At 38.9% G+C, this 21,172-nt stretch overlaps 1 protein-coding gene across 1 annotated transcript in view; it reads left to right on the top strand.

Annotated features, from left to right (window-relative positions):
* LOC308652302 (ATP-binding cassette sub-family A member 17-like) overlaps positions 1-21,172 on the top strand; it is a gene marked incomplete at its 3' end in the record, with an annotated part of 126,407 nt that overhangs the window by 56,698 nt on the left and 48,537 nt on the right. The window contains 11 exon segments of the mRNA XM_081300051.1: positions 521-638; positions 5,657-5,830; positions 9,060-9,232; positions 10,156-10,299; positions 11,361-11,490; positions 14,697-14,835; positions 14,837-14,849; positions 18,899-19,054; positions 19,227-19,301; positions 19,305-19,413; positions 19,416-19,436. Of these exon segments, the coding sequence (XP_081156177.1) occupies positions 521-638; positions 5,657-5,830; positions 9,060-9,232; positions 10,156-10,299; positions 11,361-11,490; positions 14,697-14,835; positions 14,837-14,849; positions 18,899-19,054; positions 19,227-19,301; positions 19,305-19,413; positions 19,416-19,436 (1,252 nt within the window).

Genomic DNA, 21,172 nt, shown 5'->3' with positions numbered 1-21,172 from the left:
AAAAAGAGCTGGGGATGTAGCTCATGATAAAGCACCTCTGGGTTCAATCACTAGTGGCAAAAACACAAACAGACTCACAAATTTAAATCCAAACCTATGCTTTCCTCCCACAAAAAAAAAAATACATGTACAGAGCATAATTTGTAAATGATAGAGGATGCTGACCAAATATCAGTCTCAAAAATTGAGTATAACCCAGGTTTGACAGCACATATCTGTAATCTCAGCAATTTGTGAGGTTGAGACAAGAGGCTGGCAAGTTCCATGCCATCCTTGGCAACTTATCAAGACCCTGTCTCAAAACAAAAAATAAAAGGTGTGGGATTGTAGCTCAGTGGTTGAGCACCCCTGAGTTTGATCCCCAGTGCCCCACCACCACACGCACACAAAACTGTGTATATTGTTTACTTTAAGATATCTTGAATTTTAAAAACATTTTGTGCAATGTTTTATGAGGCACTTTATGGTTTCTCCACATTCTTTCCATGTAAACATTATAGATCTGTGGATTGTTTTCTAGGTGGAAAACATGGCTGTGTTCAAGAATAGTGATCCTAGTTTAATTTTTGTTTTTCTAATGTGTTTTGCTGTTGCTACAATTTTCTTTGCATTCATGATCAGCACATTCTTCCAAAGAGGTGAGTTCTTTATATAATTTATATAATTTTCTGTCAGAGGGTGTTTATGATTTTTTTAAATGGAAGCAATGTCGTTTCTATCACCTATATTATGGATACCCACATTCAAAGAATGGACACAGACATCTACATCACGATCATACATATTAATTAAAGTGATTAGGGACTTGGGTTGTGGCTCAGTGGTAGAGCACTTGTCTAGCATATATGAGGCACTGGGTTTGATTCTCAGCACCACATAAAAATAAATAAATAAAATAAAGGTATTGTGTCCAACTACAAACTAAAAAAATAAAAAATAAAACAGAAGTGGCGAAAGAGGGGATCCCTGTCTTGTTCCAGTTTTTAGAAGGAATGCTTTCAATTTTTCTCTATTTAGAATGATGTTGGCCTGGGGCTTAGCACAGATAGCTTTTACAATGTCGAGATATGTTCCTGATATCCCTAGTTTTTCTAGTGTTTTGAACATGAAGGGGTACTGTTTTTTTGTCGAATGCTCTTTCTACATCTATTGAGATGATCATATGATTCTCTTAAGTCTATTGATGTGATGAATTACATCTATTGATTTCTATATGTTGAACCAACCTTGCATACCTGGGATGAACCCCACTTGATCGTGTGCACTGTCTTTTTGATATGTTTTTGTATTTGATTTGCCAGAAGTTTATTGAAACTTTTTGTACCTGTGTTCATTGTATGTGGTCTGAACTTTTCTTTCTTTGATGTGTCTTTGCCTGGTTTTGGAATCAGGGTGATATTGGCCTCATAGAATGAGTTTGGAAGTGTTCCCTCTTTATCTATTTCACAAAATAATTTGAAAAGTATTGGTACTAGTTCTTCTTTGAAGATCTTGTAGAACTCAGCTGTGTATCCATCAAGTCCTGGGCTTTTCTTGCTTGGTAGGCTTCTGATGGCGTCTTGTATTTCTTTGCTTGAAATTGATCTGTTTAAATTGTGTATATCATCCTGATTCAATTTGGGCAAATCATATGACTCTAGAAATTTGTCAATGCCTTCAATATTTTATATTTTATTAGAGTACAAATTTTCAAAATATTTCTAATTATCTTCTGTGTTTCTGTAGTGTCTGTTGTAATATTTCCTTTTTAATCATGTTTGTTAGTAATTTGGGTTTTCTCTCTCTTCTTCATTAGCATGGCTAAGGGCTTATCAATTTTTTATTTTTTAAAAGAACAAACTTTTTGTTATGTCAATTTTTTCAGTTGTTTCTCTTAATTTCATTGATTTCAGTTCTGATTTTAATTATTTCCTGTTTTCTACTGCTTTTGGTGTTGTTTTTCTTTTTTTTTTTCTTTTTTTTTTTTAGAGAGAGAGAATTTTTTTTAAGAGAGAGTGAGAAGAGAGAGAGAGAGAGAATTTTCAACATTTATTTATTTATTTATTTTTTAGTTCTCGGCGGACACAACATCTTTGTTGGTATGTGGTGCTGAGGATCGAACCCGGGCCGCACGCATGCCAGGCGAGCGCGCTACCGCTTGAGCCACATCCTCTTTTTCTAAGGCTTTGAGATGTAATGTTAGGTCATTTATTTGTTGACTTTTTTATTCTTTTAAGGAATGAACTTTCATCTTAGTACTGCCTTCATAGAGTCCCAGAGATTTCATATGTTGTATCAGCATTCTCATTCACCTCTAATAATTTTTTTAAAATATTTTTTTAGTTTTACATTGACACAATATCTTTATTTTGTTTATTTATTTTTATGTGGTGCTGAGGATCGAACCCAAGGTCTCTCACGCACAAGGTGAGCGCTCTACCACTGAGCCACAACCCCAGCCCCATACGAATTTTTTATCTCCTCTTTGGTGTCTTTTGCAACCCATTGTTCATTCAATACTACATTATTTAGTCTCCAGGTGTTGGAATAGCTTTTATTTTTATTTTATCATTTATTTCTAATTTCATTCCATTATTATCTGATAGAATGCAGAGTAGTATCTACTTTTTTGTATTTGCTAAGAGTTGCTTTGTGGCATAATATACAGTCTATTTTAGAGGAGGATTCATGTGTTGCTGAGAAGAAAGTGTATTCGCTCATTGATAGATGAAATATTCTATATATGTCAGTTAAGTCTAAGCTATTGATTGTATTATTGAGTACTATAGTTTCTTTGTTCAGCTTTTGTTTGGAAGATCTATCCCTTGGTGAAAGAGTTGTGTTAAAGTCATCCAGAATTATTGTGTTGTGGTCTATTTGACTCTTGAACTTGAGAAGAGTTTGGTGAACGTAGATGCTCTGTTGTTTGGGGCATATATATTTATAATTGTTATGTCTTGTTGGCATATGGTTCCCTTGAGCAGTTTGAAATGTCCTTATTTATCCCTTTTGTTTAACTTTAGCTTGAAGTCCACTTTATTTGACATGAGGATGGGAAGCCCTGCTTGTTTCTGTAGTCCAAGTGAGTGGTATGATTTTTTCCAACCTTTCACCTTCAGTCTATGAATGTCTTTTCCTATGAGATGAGTCTCTTGGAGGCAGCATATTGTTGGGTCTTTTTTTTTTTTAATCCAATATGCCAGTTTATGTCTTTTTTTAAAAAATTATTTTTAGTTGCAAATGGACACAATACCTTTATTTTATTTGTTTTTATTTTTATGTGGTACTGGGGATAGAACCTAGTGCCTCACTCATGCTAGACAAGCACTCTACCACTGAGCCACAATTCCGGCCCCAAGTCTATGTCTTTTGATTGGTGAATTTAGGCCATTAACTTTCAGGATTATTTTTGAGACATGATTTGTATTCCCAGCCATTTTGTTTATTTTTGGTATTTAACTTGACTTGTTTTCTCCTTTGATTAACTTCTCCTTTAGTGTAATACTTCCCTCTGCTGATTTTCATTTCCTCCTCTTGGAAAATTTTCCTGAGGATGTTCTGTAGTACAGGCTTTCTAGTTATAAATTCTTTTAACTTTTGTTTATAATGGAAGATTTTTATTTCATCATCAAATCTAAAGGTTAATTTTGCTGGACATAAGATTCTTGGTTGGCATCCATTTTCTTTCAGAGCTTGGTATATGTTGTTCCAGGATCTTCTAGCTTCAGGATCTGGATTAAAAAATCTCCACATATCCTAATTGTTTTTCCCCCTATATGTAATCTGATTCCTTTCTCTGGTGGCTTTTAAATTTTTTCTTCTTATTCTGTATGCAAGGCATTTTCATTATAATGTGCCTTGGTGTGGATCTGTTGTAATTTTGTATATTTATTGTCCTGTAAGCCTCTTATATTTGGTTTTCCAATTCATTCTTCATGTTTGGAAAATTTTCTGATATTATTTCATTGAATAGATTGTTCAATCCTTTGATTTGGAACTCTATGCCTTCCTCTATCCCAATAACTCTTAAATTTGGTCTTTTTATGTTATCCCATATTTCTTGAATGTTCTGCTCATGGTTTCTTACTATCTTCACTGTGTGGTCAACATTCGTTTCAAGATCATTTTGTCTTCATTATCTGAGGTCCTGTCTTCCAAGTGGTCTAATTTGTTAGTGATGCTTTCAATTGAGCTTTTGATTTGTTTATTGTTTCTTTCATTTCAAGGATTTCTGTTTGGTTTTATTTCAGAACCTCTATCTCCCTATTGAATTAATCTTTTGCTTCCTGTATTTGCTTATGTAGCTGTTTATCAAAATGATATTTTGCTGCCCATATTTCTCTTATATCATCCTTTAATTCACAGAACATTTTAGTTTTGTACATCCTGAACTCCCTCTCTGTCATTTCTTCTGTTGTCGTGGCCATGGATTCTAATAATGTAGTATCTTGATTTGTTTGGGGCACTTTCTTCCCATGTTTTTTCATGTTGTTTGTGTGTCTTCCCTTCTAACACTGCAGATTCATGGCATTACTGTTTTTACCTATAGGCTTATAGTTCCCCTGCAGGTTTCTAATACCTCTCCTTTGAGGGGAAGATCAATTGTTAACAGATCCCAATATAAACAATATACAACCTTAAACCAAATAGTTGCTATTAAGGTGTTTCTGGTTTAGTCACAATTTACAGAAATGGTGAGTTCAATTATTATCTACAATATAAACAGTAGGTTTGCAAGAGTTTTCAGTTTCCAATGGTGGACAAAGAATTTGGGGGTGGGGGTGGGTGAAGGGTAGGATGAGATTTTTGAGGGGTAGGAGGTGAGGATATAGAGTTATTAGATCTTAGGAAGTGTGAAAGGAATCTAAAGAAGATGGTTAGTAGCAGGAGAAGAGAGAGGAAGTGATTTTGGGTAGACAAGTTGTTGGGGAGATGGTAGAGTACCTAAAACAAACACACATAAATATTAAGAAAAGTAAAAATCAAACCCAGTGCCTCACACGTGCCACGCAATTGTGTTACCGCTAAACCACAGCCACAGCCCATATTTTCAATTCTTATTCTTTTAACTTTCTAGGAGTTAAACATCTGTATTTTACTTGAGTTTAGCTCCCAGTTGTCAGCCAGATTGGCCTTGTATCCAAATTTTGAGCCACTATGTCTACAGACTGAAAAACCTTGAATTCTTTACCATAACTCACTAGTTTCAAGACATTAAACAAATTTATTTTGTGTGACTAAGCTTCAGTTTTCTCCTCTGAAAAACAGGGAAGTTATGAAGATTCAATAAGATGATGTATATATATAAAGTACTTGGCATATTGCCCGGTAGGAATTAATAGCTGCTTTTCAAACTCCCACTCATCTTTGAAGAAGAGGGCTTTTGTTGTAGGAGAAATTAATGCAGTTTTAAAGAGAGAAAGTTTTACACAGATATTTATGCCTTTATATAAAGGTCACTTCACATTTTAAGTGCTACAAATGTTTTTCATCTTAATCCAGTGAGTGTACGACTGTAAAAGGTCTCTATCAAAATTTTTTAAGAGATTGCTTCTTCTCTGAAATGCTGAGACAAACACAGAGATACTTGCCTTACTGTGGCAGGGAAAAAAAAGGATATGTCAGTTCTTTGTGCATTACTGATGAAATTCTTGATATCTTCCATCTAAATTTGCAGCACACGTTGGAACTGCCTCAGGAGGTATCATCTTCTTCTTCACCTACCTCCCCTACCTGTACCTCACTTTCAGTTACCACCAGAGGAGCTACTTTGAAAAGATAACCTTTTGTCTCTTCTCAAATATTGCCATGGCAATGGGAGTCCACTTCATGTCCATGTTTGAGGCAAAAGGTGAGATTTATCTTTCCCAAGCTCTCTCTAGGGTAGTGCCTGGATGTTTTGCCCCAGGCAAGGCTGACCTTCATTTACCAATAAATATAACTGACACAGTTCATTCAGTGTTCTGAGCATTTACATTATTCTTAGAACTGTGAAAGATACTTTGTGCAACTCTAAGGAAATACACAATATGTTTCAAACCATACAATTTACAGTAAAATTGGAAAGCTGTTTGTGATGACGCATGTCTATAATCCCAGCTACTTGGGAGGCCAAGGCAGGAGAATCACAAGTTCAAGACCAACCTGGGCAACATAATGAGACTGTGAAAAGGGCTGGGGATATAACTCAGTGGTAGAGCACCCCTAGTTCAATCCCCAGTACTGAAAGAAAAAATAACCAATATATTTGGGGAAAAGAACTAAAGCATATTAAATAATTAGGAAATTAGAATTGAATGTGGTGGTGTGCACTTGTAGTCCCAGCTATTTGAGAGGCTGAGGGAGGAGAATCACTTGAGTTCAGAAGTTTGAGGCTAGCCTGAGCAACATAGCAAGACTCTGGCTCAAAAAAAAAAGAATTAGGAAATTAAATGCCTATGTAATTATAGATACAAAATATGGAGACTTATGATTAGAAGCTTGGATAATACTTTAAAACTTTACAGATATATATCATATATTATTCTTATTGCCTTTAGTGTCTCTTCTTTTTTTAATGAGTTCTCTTTTTTAAAGACATTTTAAATATCTTTATTTATTATTTATTTTATTTTTATGTGGTGCTGAGGATCAAACCCAGGGCCTCACACCTGCGAGGCAAGCACTCTACCACTGAGCTACAGCCCAGCCCCTAGTGTCTCTTCTTTTACAGGTTGATCTAGGAGACTATATTAGTCAGTTTCATGTTACTATAATAAACTACCTGAAATAATTTACTTACAAAGAGAAAGGTTTGTTTTGCTCACAGTTTGGAGGTCATAGTTGATGAGCAGGTGGCCTCAGTGCTTTGGGCCTCTCGGAGGTTGGCACATCCTGATATGACTATGTAGAACAAACTTCCTACATAATGAGGAAAGGAGTGAAGAAAAAATGAAGAAATTTGGGTCACATAATCCCCTTTAAGGGCACACCCCCTAGTTATCTAAAGATCTCACACTAAGCCCCATATGCTGAAGATTCTACCTCTCTATATGCCGGCTTGAGGAATATGCTTTTAACATGTTCTTTAATCAGGTTTCTATTACTATAACAAAATAACTGAGATAATCAAATTAAAAAGAGGAAATGTTTATAATTCACAATTTTTGAGATTTCAGTCCATTGAAAAGAATGAAAAATATTGACACTAAAATTAAGATACCATAAAGAGAAGACAAAGATAAACAACAGAGTGGGAGAAGATACTTGTAACACATTTAACTGACAAAAGGCTTATATCCAGAATATTTGAAGAACTCATAAAATCAGTTGAAAATGTTATAGTTCAAAAAGTTAGGTGGAAAAATTTTTAATTAAAATTTTAAAATTAGAAGAAAATACTTGATTAGTCACTTTATGAGAAAGGATACTCAACTGAGTACAGTGGTACATGCCTGTAATCCCAGCTACTTGGGAAGCTGAGGCAGGAGGATGTTTGAGGAAGTTTGCAAGTTTGAGGCCAACCTGGTCAACTCAACCTTATATTTATAATGAATAAAAATAAAGTTAACTGACAATCAAAGGTCTACAGAATTGTGGAAACCTTTATGCTTTTCTTCTACTTGGACACTGTAGACTGTCCTAGATGAGGAGGTCTCTGACTTTCATGAATCATGCATAATTAATGTTTATTGCCACTTTGGAATCAGTCCTGATATGTACAAAATTTTTAACCCAACATGCAAAAAAAAACCAGAATGAAAGGCAAATTGGAGACTCTCTTACCCACAAGGACCTTAGAGATTGCCTGGCCTCTGCTTTCACAGCATGTCCTGTGACCAGCAGCTTCAGCCCTACTAAAATCTTGTTAGACATGCAGAGTCTCAAGCCCACCAAGACAGACCTCATCAGTCTACATTTTAACAAAATTCACAAGTGATTAGTAAGTACCTTAACATTTGGGGAGCACTGAGATAGCCTGTCTGTCTGCTCTCAGTACTTGAATCTTTCCTGTGGTGTTAATGATTTCTAACTCCTCCATCCTTTGTGGAAACAGAAGACATGCAGCATTTTGGATGCTTTAAATGAAAAGCTTTGTCAGCTCATGTTCAGATTAAACACTTGGCTCACACAGGATATATATATACCCAGGAATGGAGCCAAAGCCTTCCCCAGTGCTTTCCTTTATTTGTGGAATAAGTATGTGTTCAGTGTCTTCTGTGTAATAGACCCTGAAAGTAAATAAGCAGATTCACAATGCAGTGCAGGACCTTCTATGAGTTAATACAGGGTGTTCCAAATGCACATGGGTTGGGCATCTCACCCAAACAAGGAGAGTGGGTACACATGATTCTTGGGTAAGTACTACCTGCTCTGATCTTTGAGGTAAGATTAGCCAACAAAGAAGATGCAAGAGGAGTAGAAAAGCATTCCAGATAGTGTGTGCAGAAATATGGAGATGTGTCTTGGGTCACCCAGTTTCTTTCTTTTTTTTAAACTTTATTTAATTAATTAATTTATTTATTTTTTCTGTGGCGCTGAGGATGGAACGCAAGGTCTCACATGTGCTAGGTAAGCATTCTACTACTGAGCCACAACCCCAGCCCCTAAGTTTCTTACTTTTTGGTGTCAGTGAAAGTACTACCACCTTTTTGATAATAATAAAAATGCTTTTTCTAGCCTAATGTGTATGTCTATAATACCAACTACTCAGGAAAATGAGGCAGGAGAATTGCAAGTTCAAGGCAAGCCTGGAAAACTTAGTGAGACTCTGTCTCAGAAGGAAAAATAAAAAGGGGTGGGTATGTAGCTCAGTGTTAGAGCACTTGCCTAACACGCACAAGGCCCTAGGTTCCATCCCCAATACCACACACACACACACACACACACACACACACACACACAAAGGAAAAAAACAGCAACAACAATAACAACAAAGGTTTAGCTCTTAGACACAACTTCTCTATCTCTCTCTTTCCCTATGTCTCATGTTGGTCCCATAATGCCCTAGCAGAAACTGGCCTGTTTCCTGACTCTTATTGGAAAGGCCAGTTGGCTTCTCTGCCTTTGATGAAGTGAATGTCCTCCTTCCTTTGTAACAGGCACAGGCATCCAATGGAAGAACATGGGCAGTATCCATGGAGAGTTTAGCTTCATTCAGGTGATGCTGATGCTCCTGCTGGATTCATTATTGTACTGTGTAATAACCTGGTATGTGGAATCCGTCTTCCCAGGGAAGTTTGGGATACCTAAGCCTTGGTACTTCTTTGCCATGGTGAGTTCTAATGCTGCTGCTTTATAGATGGATGTTAGGCTTTTTATTATTTGTCATCAATATTCCTACATCTCTCAGTGATGTCCTGATCAAAATCTTATCCTCAGGAGGTCTCTGGCCAGGGTTCATTCCAAACCATTAGCTTGTAGCTGCAAATGGTGCATAATTAACACTGAGTCTTAGTTTCCCTGATTCTTGCCCCACTGCTGGGGTGAGGTGTCAGTACCAGGTAGTCTCCCCTGGAGTGCCTGCGATGCCTTAACTTGGGCCTATTAAGTATCAGGTCCCATATTCTCCCATAGGACTCAATCTCCAACATGCTAGAGACCCCACACACCCTTTCCCCATTGAGGTGTGCTGATGAGGTGGCCCTGAAGTTCTTTGAGACCTCTGTGCCATCTCTCAAGGCTCTAAAAAGGCCACCGTTTTCCTTCTCTCCCATGATAACTAAGTTTTTCTTACAAGTTAAGTGACTTAGTCTGCTGCAGTGGCCTCTGGTGGCCACAGACCTGTAGGATCTTGACTGAATCACACAGGCACTTGTTGGGACCTCTGCCAAGACTTCCTTGCTTCCATTCTCAAAGTGTGGGGAAATGGGTAGGGTTACTTCTGGTATTTCTCTAGGTTCCAGCCCAGACTGCTGTCTTAGTAGTTTTCTAAGTACCTTGAGCCTAGAGATTAGTTAGTTAGCTTTCCTAGCTTTCCTAGCTCATTCCTCTGGACCATGGGTTATAGATTGAAATGCAGTTGACTGGTAATGAGTCCACAAGTGAGCTGATGAACTTTCTCAGGCATCATTAAATATTTGATATGAGTAAACTGCACGTCAGAGAGGGAAGATTTAACTTACCACAGTATTTATCTTCCAGAAGATAAAGTCAGTCCACCTATATGATTAATGTATAGGTTGACTTCCTCTGCAGCCCTCCTACTGGCATGGGAAGCCTATTCCAGTTACACATGCACTACTGGACATGGGTGATCCTAGTGAAACTCCAAAAAAGGAGTTCATGCAGGAAGAGCCAACTGATCTGATAAGAGGAATTGAAATCCAGCATCTATGCAAGGTACTGGCTCATATATATAATGTCTTTCCAAGGACTTAAGAATCAGCCCATAAAAGCCTGTTTTATTCTAACAGTGCTTACAAGGTACACTTTGTGACTGAGAATTTAAATTCTTTCTGTAATGCCATCCTCAAACTTAGAGATAGAACTTGAAATGTCTTGTTCTGTTTCCTGTCGTGGAGTTAAGTGACTGGATGGCCTGTCTGGTGATTCTGTCTCTTAGAGGCAGTCTCCTCTCATACTGTAGTGCCAAACACCCACCATTGGAGACGTGCTGGAATTCAGCCATTTGGTGGGTAACTTATCTGTCAAATCAAACTAGATTTGACAGATTCCATGGTTAGCATATCAGTGCAGAAGGAGGTAAATGTCCCTTCACAGTGTCTGCCAGCCTTGCTCCACCGAGTGCCCTGTGTCAACTTAGGACTCCAGTAACAGGATGTGAGTTCAGTGCCTTAGTATCCTGCAGAGCATGGGTGTTCTGTTTGAATGTCTGTTCTTCAACTATGAGGAAGTGGTGGGTATACTTATGTAATTTTAAAAAATGGTATTTAAAGTACTGGAGACATTTGACTTGGAAAACAGGTGACTCTAAGATTCCTTACCCAGATCAATAACCTCACATGGAAGAGGCAGGGTGCCCTTTCTCAGGGGCCTAGCTCGGTAAAAGGGCAAGGTCTAGTTCCAGATACAGGGAGAAGATTGTTGTTTATGCTTAAGTACTTCATTCTTGAGTTCTAAGCCCTCTGTGGTTCTAGGTATCAGGAGAAAGGTGCCATTGAAATTGCTCCAGATCACCCTCCTCAGAGGCATAATAAAATAAGCCATTTCCTTTTAGATTCCCACTTGGATTCCCACAGATTAACTTTTGAGAGAAGTTGATGTGGGTATGTAGTTTGTTATAGTCTCTTCAGAAATGTCTTCTGCTTGGTGGGTGCTATTCTCAGCATCAGATATAAATAAATAAAATAAAGGTCCATCAACAACTAAAAAAAATATTTAAAAAAATGCCTTCTGCATGTATGTGTCACTCTGTCAGTGACACCTTGACCTTCCCACAGGTATTTTACAGGAGAGGGAATGCACACATAGCAGTCAAAGATCTGAGCATGAATCTGTACAGAGGTCAGATCACTGTTCTTCTGGAACACAACGGAGCAGGAAAAACCACCACCTGCTCCATGCTCACAGGTACCTGGGTGGGGTCAGCCCTCCCGAGGAAACACTGAAGAAATCATTGAGCAGGTCTAGATTTTGGGCTCCATCTTCCCTGTTAGATTTCACTGACATTTTGATAGTAAGCATTGTTTTATTGTTTGTTTTACCATCTATGTAATATCTGGTTGTTTAGTTTACTCTGCACCATGTTTACTTTGCCTCTTTCAGTCAATATGCAGAACTTAATTTCTTTACTAGGAGAAGCCATGAACACTGAATAGCAGTTAGAACCTTCCTGCTACAGAGGCGTGAACTAATCTCTTAACAAAAACATTACCCATTTATTTGCTTTCGATTGTCACAAATACTTTTAGACTGGTAACTGCAAAGTTAGGTGTGATGGTGCATACCTGTAATCCCAGCTACCCAGGAGGCTGAGACAAAAGGATCATGAATTTGAAGCCAGCCTGGGAAACTTAGTAAGCTCCTGTCTCAAAATTAAATGTAAAGGACAAGGGATGCTGCTTAGTGGTAGGGATTTTATCTATCATGTTTGAGACCCTGGATTTAATCCCTGGTACCTCCTCCCCCCCAAAAAAGGATACCTGGTGAATTATTTTAAAATGATTCTAATTTCAGAATAATTTATATACCTAAGTAATTATTTTACATTCTATCAAATAAATAATATTCTGTGAAATTTGAAAAAATTCATGCAAGAAACATATTTATTGAGGGTTTAACATATATAAAGCCCTGAACAAAACCAATAAGATGCACTTCATGGAGTTCTTAAAGCCAACAGGTTCTCCTTGCAACAACAGAATACCATACTGTTGAGAAACTTCTAGCACTTAAAGTCTGGCTGCTGTGATCTCTTCACATGTTGCCAATATGAATGTATTCAGTCTTCCATCAAAAACATTTGAAGAGCAACCAAATAGTGACGCTTGGGGAGAGGTGCCTGTGGCCACCCCTCTTGTATCAGGACTTAGAAAGCCATCTCAGCCCAGTTTGTACTAGAGTGGAGGAACTCTGTGTGTGTAAAAACTGGGGACTGAGCCTGACAGCTTTCTGGATAGGGTCAAGCAGATTCTCTTTCAGGTTAGGCCTTGCTGCTCCTGGCAGTGTGACCAGTTAGGGAGGGCCTCTCCCCTTACATGGGCTTGTGAGTTCCTCACCATCAGGAGGGAGATTCAGCTATAACCTCTAGGGTGAGAAGTGTCAAGGAGACAAGTTAGGTACCAGATTGTTTAGGGAAGCCACCTGTTTGCTTCATCTCATAGACCCTTCCTGTATTGCATTCCCTTTTGATTGTCTCTAGTATTCCTCAAAGTCTGTAATTATCTCATTTATTTGTATATATGTGTTATTTCTTTATATCTGCCATCCCATTCTGCACCTGAGGAAACCTATTCTGTTAACTTCTGGATCCACAATTCCTAGATAGTGCTTACACTGCATAGGTACTCAATAAATATTATAAATAAATGACTAAATTAATCCATTAATATAATTGCAAATGCTGCCAAAAAGCTATGAATGCTATATCAGAGAAGCCCCACCACAGTTTCTACCAGCATGACATGGCATAAATGCAGCCACTAAGCCCTGGTGAAAATGCAGCCACTAAGACTTATACGATGGGATTCAGGACATCTGAATATGCTAAGCTGGGAAGAAAAGTCTGGTTGCTTGCCAGGAAGACAGAGAGCAAAGGGCTTCCATATGGTAATTGTTTGCAAAAAGGCCCCAAACCTGGCACTGGCATGTTTAATGTTTCAGACCACATTTCTCTGCCCAGTAAAGTTATTTGGCTTTTGAATTTTCTATAAGTTCTTCTGTTGTAACTTTATATAAAAGGCTTGTTACAAGTTGCTATAAAATAGTATCACTTTTTTCCCCTTTTACTTTCCAAACAATCATGGATACTTTATTATATACAGCCAAGGTGGAAGATCCAAACACCCAGCAGCAGGTAATGTAGCAGTTAGTATCAAAAATCTTTAAACTCTTGCCTTCCTTTTGGCTTACCAAATCTAATTATACTAATTTAGAATAAGGAGATAAGTAAGCAAAATTTTCATGCATGTTTATGCTCATGAAAAGTTGCACATAATATAAATATCCGTAGGTCTGGGTTGAATAAATAGAGTAGATTTGTAACAATGAAATCCTTTTAGCACTTAAAATTGATACAGATTTTTTTAATGGAGATAATTTTTTAACCTTTATTTCACTTATTTATTTTTATGTGGAGCTGAGGATCCAACCCAGGGTCTACATGTGCAAGGCAAGCGTTCTACCACTGAGCCTTAACCCCAGCCCAATACAAATGTTTTTGATGTGAACAAAATGAATTCAACCATACTTTGTTATATTTAGAAAAATGTTAAAAACAGAATTTGTATTTTCCCATTTTAGTTAAAAATTAATTGTGTGGATGGGGTAGTACCTCAGTGGTACAGTGCCTAGCATGCTGGAGGCCCTGGGTTCAATCCCCAGCACTGTAACAAATAAATAAATATGTGAGACTGTATGCATAAAAAATACCTAAGCTTATACAGCAAAATGTTAACAGAGAATTATCTTTTAATGATGGCATTTTTATAACCTTTGCTTTTTTTTGGGGGGGGGGTCATACTAGAGATAGAACCCAGGACCACTTGTGCTGTCAAAGTCCTCACAATCCAATCATTTCCCAAAAGCCCTATCTCTTGAAACTTGCTGTACTGGGGACCAAACCTTCAACACATAAGACTTTGGGGGGACATTCCAAGTTCAAACTATAATACTGGCATATATTTGGCAGTGTGTGCAGTTATTCATCGATGATATTTTGAGGGGATCAGAGATAAGTACAGATCTTGCCAAGCATCTTAATTCAAAACTATTAGTTTCTCCAAATGCTTTTCTCTTTCACCATATTTACTATTCATCCAAATCACTGTTTATTCCTTACAATAATATGATTTGCTTCACAAGCGCCTATGTTGTTTTGTTCACCTCACCAGATTGATTGTCAAAAGCAGGAGGAAGAATGACATCTCCTATTTCTAATAATCTCCACTGCCATACATATTCATTGGATGTTACTGGCTGACTGATGGTGGCAGATAAGTAGAATAGGGACAGTCTGTTGGAGAACAAGCAAGTAAAGCAGGGGTAATTATTAGTCTTTGTACTGATGCATATGCTAACCAAAGATGACTTAGGGTGTCTCTTTCTCTTTGTTCTAGGTCTTATTTCCCCTTCAAGTGGACAAGCATATATCAATGGATATGAGATTTCAAAAGACATGGTTCAAATCAGGAAGAGCATAGGCTGGTGCCCACAACACGATATCTTATTTGATAACTTCACAGTAGCAGAACATCTTTTTTTATGCTCAGGTGAGTTGGAAAATAACTGGAATGTTTCTACTATTCATTCTTGACAATGATGAGATATACTGTAGCTCTCTGATTCAGCCTGGGAGAATCTGTTAGGAGAAAACTCATGTTTCTTTACTCTCAACACTTCTACACCAAACATGTGGGTGGGGTGGTTCCCACACCAGCCAGTTCTCCAAAAATCAACTAGGTATCCTACAGTTCTGATACTAACTACCCGGAGGCAGCATAGACCCTCCCCCAACCCCGGGTTAAGGGCTTATTCTCACAAGATTGCCCACCCTCCACTTCAGATACCAATTACAAGTTCCTGTCACCCATACTTGGGGCCAGCTGGCTGTCCATCAAGGGTTCCCACAGACCCCTCCTCAGGTTCAATAATTTGCTATACCAGCTCATAAAACTCAGGAAAACATTTACTTATGTTGACCAGTTTATTGTACAGGGAATTATAAAGGATACAGATGAATACCCAGAGGATATTCAGAGTAAGAGATGTGGTAAAGTGTGTGTGGCACACCCTCTTAGCACAATACACTCCTAGGACTTTAAAATGCTCACTAATATAGAAGTTCTCCAATCTCCATAACCTAGAAACTATTTATTTGGGCTTTATTATGTAAGCATGACTGATTATTAGTTCAATCACCAACCTCTTTCCCTAGTCCCTGGAGAATACAGAGTGGGACTGAAAGTTTCAAGTATGTAATCATGGCTTGGTCATTCTAGTGACTAACCCTCATCCTAAGGTTGACCAGGAACCTACAGAGTCATCTCACACAGGTCATGGTGTGTGGCTAAATATTAGACTAAATATTAGAACTAGAATGAGAATACCAGTTCAAGGCAACTTAGTGAGACTCTATCTCAAACAATTTTTAAAAAGGATTGGGGAAGGTAGGGGTTATGGCTCAGTGGTAGAGTGCTTGCCTAGCATGTGTGAGGCACTGGGTTTGATCCACAGCACCACATAAAAAATAAATTAAAATAAAACAAATAAAATAAAGGTATTGTGTCCATATACAACTAAAAAATATTTTTTAAAATGATTGGGGATGTGTCTCAGTGATAAAACACCCAGGTTCAATCACTATCACAAAAAAAGTCACCTCGTTAAAACAAAAAACACTCCTATAACCCAGAAAATTTTCAGGGATCTAGGGGCTGAATAGCAGATGAAATCAAGTATCAAGTCAAAGGCTAAATATTAGATTAAATATTAGAACTAGAATTATTAGAACTAGACTTCTTATCATTCAGGAAGTTACAAGGGCTTTGGGAGCACTGACTCAGAAAGCAGGGTAGAAATCAAATATGTATTTCTTTTTATCATAGTTTCAATAATGCTGGACACTATTCCCCAAATATTCAGAGAGGGGGAGGGGCATGATTTCTGAGTGAAAGGATTTTTAGAAACCATTATATTTATTATTATATTTTATGGAAATAAAATTCACATAACATAAAAGTCATTATTTTACTCATTTTATAATGTTAATTTAGTGGGTTTTAGTACACTCAGTTTTGTGCACTCACTACCACTATCTAACTGCAAAACACTTTCCTTTTTTATATATTTTTTAGTTGTAGATGGACATAATGCCTTTATTTATTTTTATGTGGTGCTGGGGATCAAACCCAGTGCCTCACGCGTGCTAGGCAAGTGTGCCGCGTCCGGCAGAAATGGACCGAGTCCGGCGGGAGACGTCGGGGTTAAAAGAATTCACAGGACACCAAGGTTCTTCATCCAGGGGGAGACCCTCTTTATTATCTCAGCTCATACTTACATATTTCTTTCAGATAGAATGGAAAGTCACTAGTAGGCGGAAGCAAGGACGGAGGGGGGCAGGTGGTCCTTGTCGACTCATACTAAGCCTTCAACCAGGAACCTTATCAGACCCAAGCAGGTCAGGACGTTCCCACATAACCGTTATAGGCTGAATAATATGGAAACAGACACCACAAATCTTTCAAGGCCTTGGGAGCTGGCCTCTTTGACGTGCACAACAAGAAACCAGGGCCGGCACCAAGCCCCGGGGGCCAGGGGGGATCCGAGCCAGCACAAGTGCTCTACCACTGAGCCACAACCCCAGCCCCTGCAAAACACTTTCATCAAAGAAAAACTTGTACATTAAAATCACTCTTCATTTCTCTATTCCACCAGCCACTGGCAATCGCTAATCTGCTTTCTGTTCTACAGATTTGCCTATCTTAGATATTTCATATAAATGCCATCATGCAATATGAGACTTATTTCATTTAGTATTATGTTTTTAAAGTTTATCCACATTTTATCCTGTATAATTAATACTTCACTTCTTTTATTTATTTATTTTTGCAGTACTAGAGATTGAATTCATGGCCTTGCATATGGTAGGCAATCATTGAACTATATCCCTAGCCCTTTTTTTTTTTTTTTTCATTATTATTTCAAGATAGGCTTTAAGTTGCCCAGGCTGGCCTTGGATTTGTAATTCTCCTGCTTCAACATCCTGAGTAGCTAGGGTTACAGGTGTGTGCCACCTGTCCCAGCAATACTTTGTTGCTTTTAATAGCTGACTACATCTCCATTGCATGGTTAGAGCAACTTTTGTTTATCCACTCATCAGTTGATGTACATCTGAGTTATTTCTACCCTTTGGTTATTGTGAATAGTGCGTCTATGAACCTTGGTGTATAAATTTTTGTTTGAACATCTGTTTTGGGTTATTTGGGGTATATACCTAGAAGTGAAATTCTCAAGTTGTGGTAACTATATGTTCAACTTTTTAAAAAAGAAACTGTCAGTGTAGTGGGTGTGAAGTAGTATTTCTGTGTTTCATTGCATTTCCCTGGTGACTGATGATAGTATCTTTTCATGTGTTTGTTGGCTGTTAGTATACTTCTTTGGAAAAATGTCCAATTTCTTTGCTCATTCTTCAGATGGGTTGTTTATCTTTTTGTAGTTGAATTTTTTAAAATATTTTTTTAGATGTTGATGGACCTTTATTGGATTCATTTATTTATATGTGGTGCTGAGAATCGAACCCAGGGCCTCACACATGCTAGGCAAGTGCTCTTACCACTGAGCCACAACTCCAGCCCCTGTAGTTGAATTTTAAGACATATTTTTATTAGGAGCTAGATACTAGACCCTTATCAAATATATGGTTTGTAATCCCCCCCCCCCCGTTCTGTGCATTGTCTTTTCTCTTTATTGATGCTTTTTTCCCTTTTTGAGACAAGGTTTCACCATAACATGATCCTCCTGCTTTAACCTCCCAAGTAGCTGGGATTACAAACATATGCCATCACTCCCAGCAGCAGTGTTCTTTTTCTCTTTTTCTTTTTGATGCACAAAAGTTTTATGTTTTGATATCCTCCAGTTTATCTAATTTTTTTTTCATTAACTGTACTTTTTAAAACTATTGTCCAGGATCTCTGAGTGTCCAGAGTTTTTATTGGGGCTTTATTATATAGGCATGAATGATTGTATCATTGATCATGTGATTAAACTCAATCTCCAGTCTCCCTCCACTCCCCTGAGGTGGGGAGATCAGGCTGATATCATGTGTCTCAGTCTAACCAAATGGCTGGTCTTTCTGGTATGACCAGCCCCTATCCTGAGTCACCTCCCTAGCATAAACTCTGGTGTGACCTGAGGGGCTCACCACAAATAACAAAGACACTGCTATCACTTGGGAAGCTCTGAGGATTTAGGAGCTTCCTTCCAGGAACCAAAGACAAAAGCCAGACAAATTCTTTATTATAAAACACATTGATTTTTTATGTGTTGAACAACCCCTAGTACTCCTGAGATAAATCCTACTTGGTCATAATGCATTATCCTTTTAACATACTGCTGTGTTTATTTTTATTAAGTCATTTATTTACACAGTAAATAATATAATGCAAAAGTCTTTTTTTGTCTATCCCTTTCCCCAAAAGTAGTAAGCCTCTTGTATGTTTTCCATGTGTATATTTTACGTATATACATACAAAATGTTGGTTGGGCAGAGTTGGGTCCCTTCTGTATCACCAGTCTCATCTCTTGCCTCCTGCCATTTCAGTTGAAAGGCCTGTCTCAGCAGAGGTGCCCTGAGGAAGTCAAGCAGATGCTGCACATCCTCAATCTGGAGGACAAGCGCAACTCACGGTCCAAGTTCCTGAGTGGGGGCATGAATCGCAAGCTGTCCATCGGCATCGCCCTCATAGTAGGCTCTAAGGTATGGGACACTAGGGCACAGCTTCCACCAACACAGTGGACAGACACAGGGTAGCAGGCCCAGAGGCCTCAGGCTCTGGAACTTGAACCAGCTCTGCAAATCCCTGGACTCCAGCTGTAGAGTCCCACCACACAGGTCTCCCATTGTCACCAGGTTGTGCCTGTGCCCCCAGGTGCTGATGCTGGACGAGCCCACCTCAGGCATGGACGCCATCTCCAGGAGGGCCATCTGGGACTTTCTTCAGCAGTAGAAGAGTGACCGCACCATCTTCCTGACCACCCACTTCATGGACGAGGCTGACCTGCTGGGGGACCGCATTGCCATCATGGCCAAGGGGGAGCTGCAGTGCTGTGGGTCATCATGTTCCTCAAGCAGAAATATGGTGAGCAGTGGGCAGGGGTAGCCCAGTCTCAATCCCAGGATAGAGGTCAGCACCACTGTCTGCTTTGCCAAGAGGCACTGCCCACTGTTAGCCTTTGGGAGGGGCCCTGAGACCAGCAGAGAGAGGCCTCCTCTAGATTTCTGTCCTATTGCCCCCATGGAGTGCTTCTGAAGATGAGGAGGGAATAATGTTAAAAAAATTTCTGAGGGGCTGGGGATGTGGCTTAAGCAGTAGCACGCTTGCCTGGTGTGTGCGGGTGCTGGGTTCGATCCTCAGCACCACATAAAAATAAAATAAAGATGTTGTAACCAAGGAAAACTAAAAAATAAATATTAAAAAAACTCTCTCTCTCTCTCTCTCTCTCTCTCTCTCTCTCTCTCTCTCTCTCAAAAAAAAAAAAAAATACTGAGACTTGGAGTCAGAGGACCTACATTTATGTTTCAGTTTGCTGTTTGATTGCCTCTTTATCCATCTGGCCAAGTTAGTTTATCCTTTCTTAGCCTTAGTTTTCTAATCTATAAAAAGGAGATTAAAATATCACGTTCTTCAAAGAGGAAAAGTGTGTGAGAAAGCACTACACAAGAGTGAGCTGTTAGCTAGGCACAGTGGATAGCAGCTGTAATCCCAGATGCTTGGGAGGCTGAGGCAGGAGGATCGTGAGTTCAAAGCCTGCCTCAGCAAAATCAAGGCATTAAACAACTCAGTAAGACTGTCTCTAGATAAAATACAAAATAGGGCTGTGAATGTGGCTCAGTGGCTGAGTTTCCCTGAGCTCAATCCCTGGTACAAAAAAAAAAAAATAGCTGTTACGTCCACAACTGATTGTAATCCTTACCAGTGGCCCACTTCAGACATCCTTCTATTGACCCCATGCTCACTTGGCTCCTTACATGTCTCTGGTTGCTCATTTGCATCATTCCTAACTCTAATCATCTCCATCTCTTTTCTTTCTCTACTTACCAACTTTAATGTCTCATTAAATCTCTTGGCATTAAACACCTTCTATCTCTTAAGATGTATGTCTCTAGCTTCAACCTCTCCTGAATTTCAGGTCTATATATCTAATTGCCAAGCCTGCAACTCCACTTATACATTGTCCTAGTCCATTTTCTGTTGCTATAACAGAATACCTGAGACTGGATAATTTATAAGAAAAGAGGGTTATGGTTCTGGAAGCTGGGAAGTCCAAGATTGGGCAGGAACATCTGGTGAGGGTCTTATGCTGATTTAGCTCATGGCAGAAAGCAGAATGGCAAGTGGGTGCTGTGGAATAGAAGCAAGATAAAGAGGAGGAAGCTGAACCAGATGTATAACAATCTACTGTCTCCATAACTAATCCACTCCCTTGAGAGTCAGAACTCATTCCCAGAAGAAAGATACTAATTCAACTGAGGGCTCTACCCTCATGACCCACAAACCTCTTGCTAGGCCCCATTTCCCAACACTGTGTATTGGGATACCAAGCCTCCACATGAGTTTTGGTAGGGATAGACCATATTCATACCATAGCAAGTATTGATGGACCTCTCAGACTTGTGCAAAGTCTAGCAAACCTGAGATCCTGCTCTCTCCCACCAAACCTGTTCCTCTTGCAGCCTTCATCTTCTCAGAAAAGGCAACTCCACTCTTTAAGGTGCTTGGTGAAAACCTGACCCCTGGTTTTCTCACAGCCCATCTATGATGCATCTGCAAATCCTCTTGGTCTTACCTTTAGAATGTATCTGGGTTCTGTCCAC

Source organism: Spermophilus citellus (genome assembly GCF_964194105.1).
Source record: "Spermophilus citellus genome assembly, chromosome: 6".
Classification (NCBI taxonomy): domain Eukaryota; kingdom Metazoa; phylum Chordata; class Mammalia; order Rodentia; family Sciuridae; genus Spermophilus; species Spermophilus citellus.
This window is presented reverse-complemented; position numbering and strand designations above follow the sequence as displayed.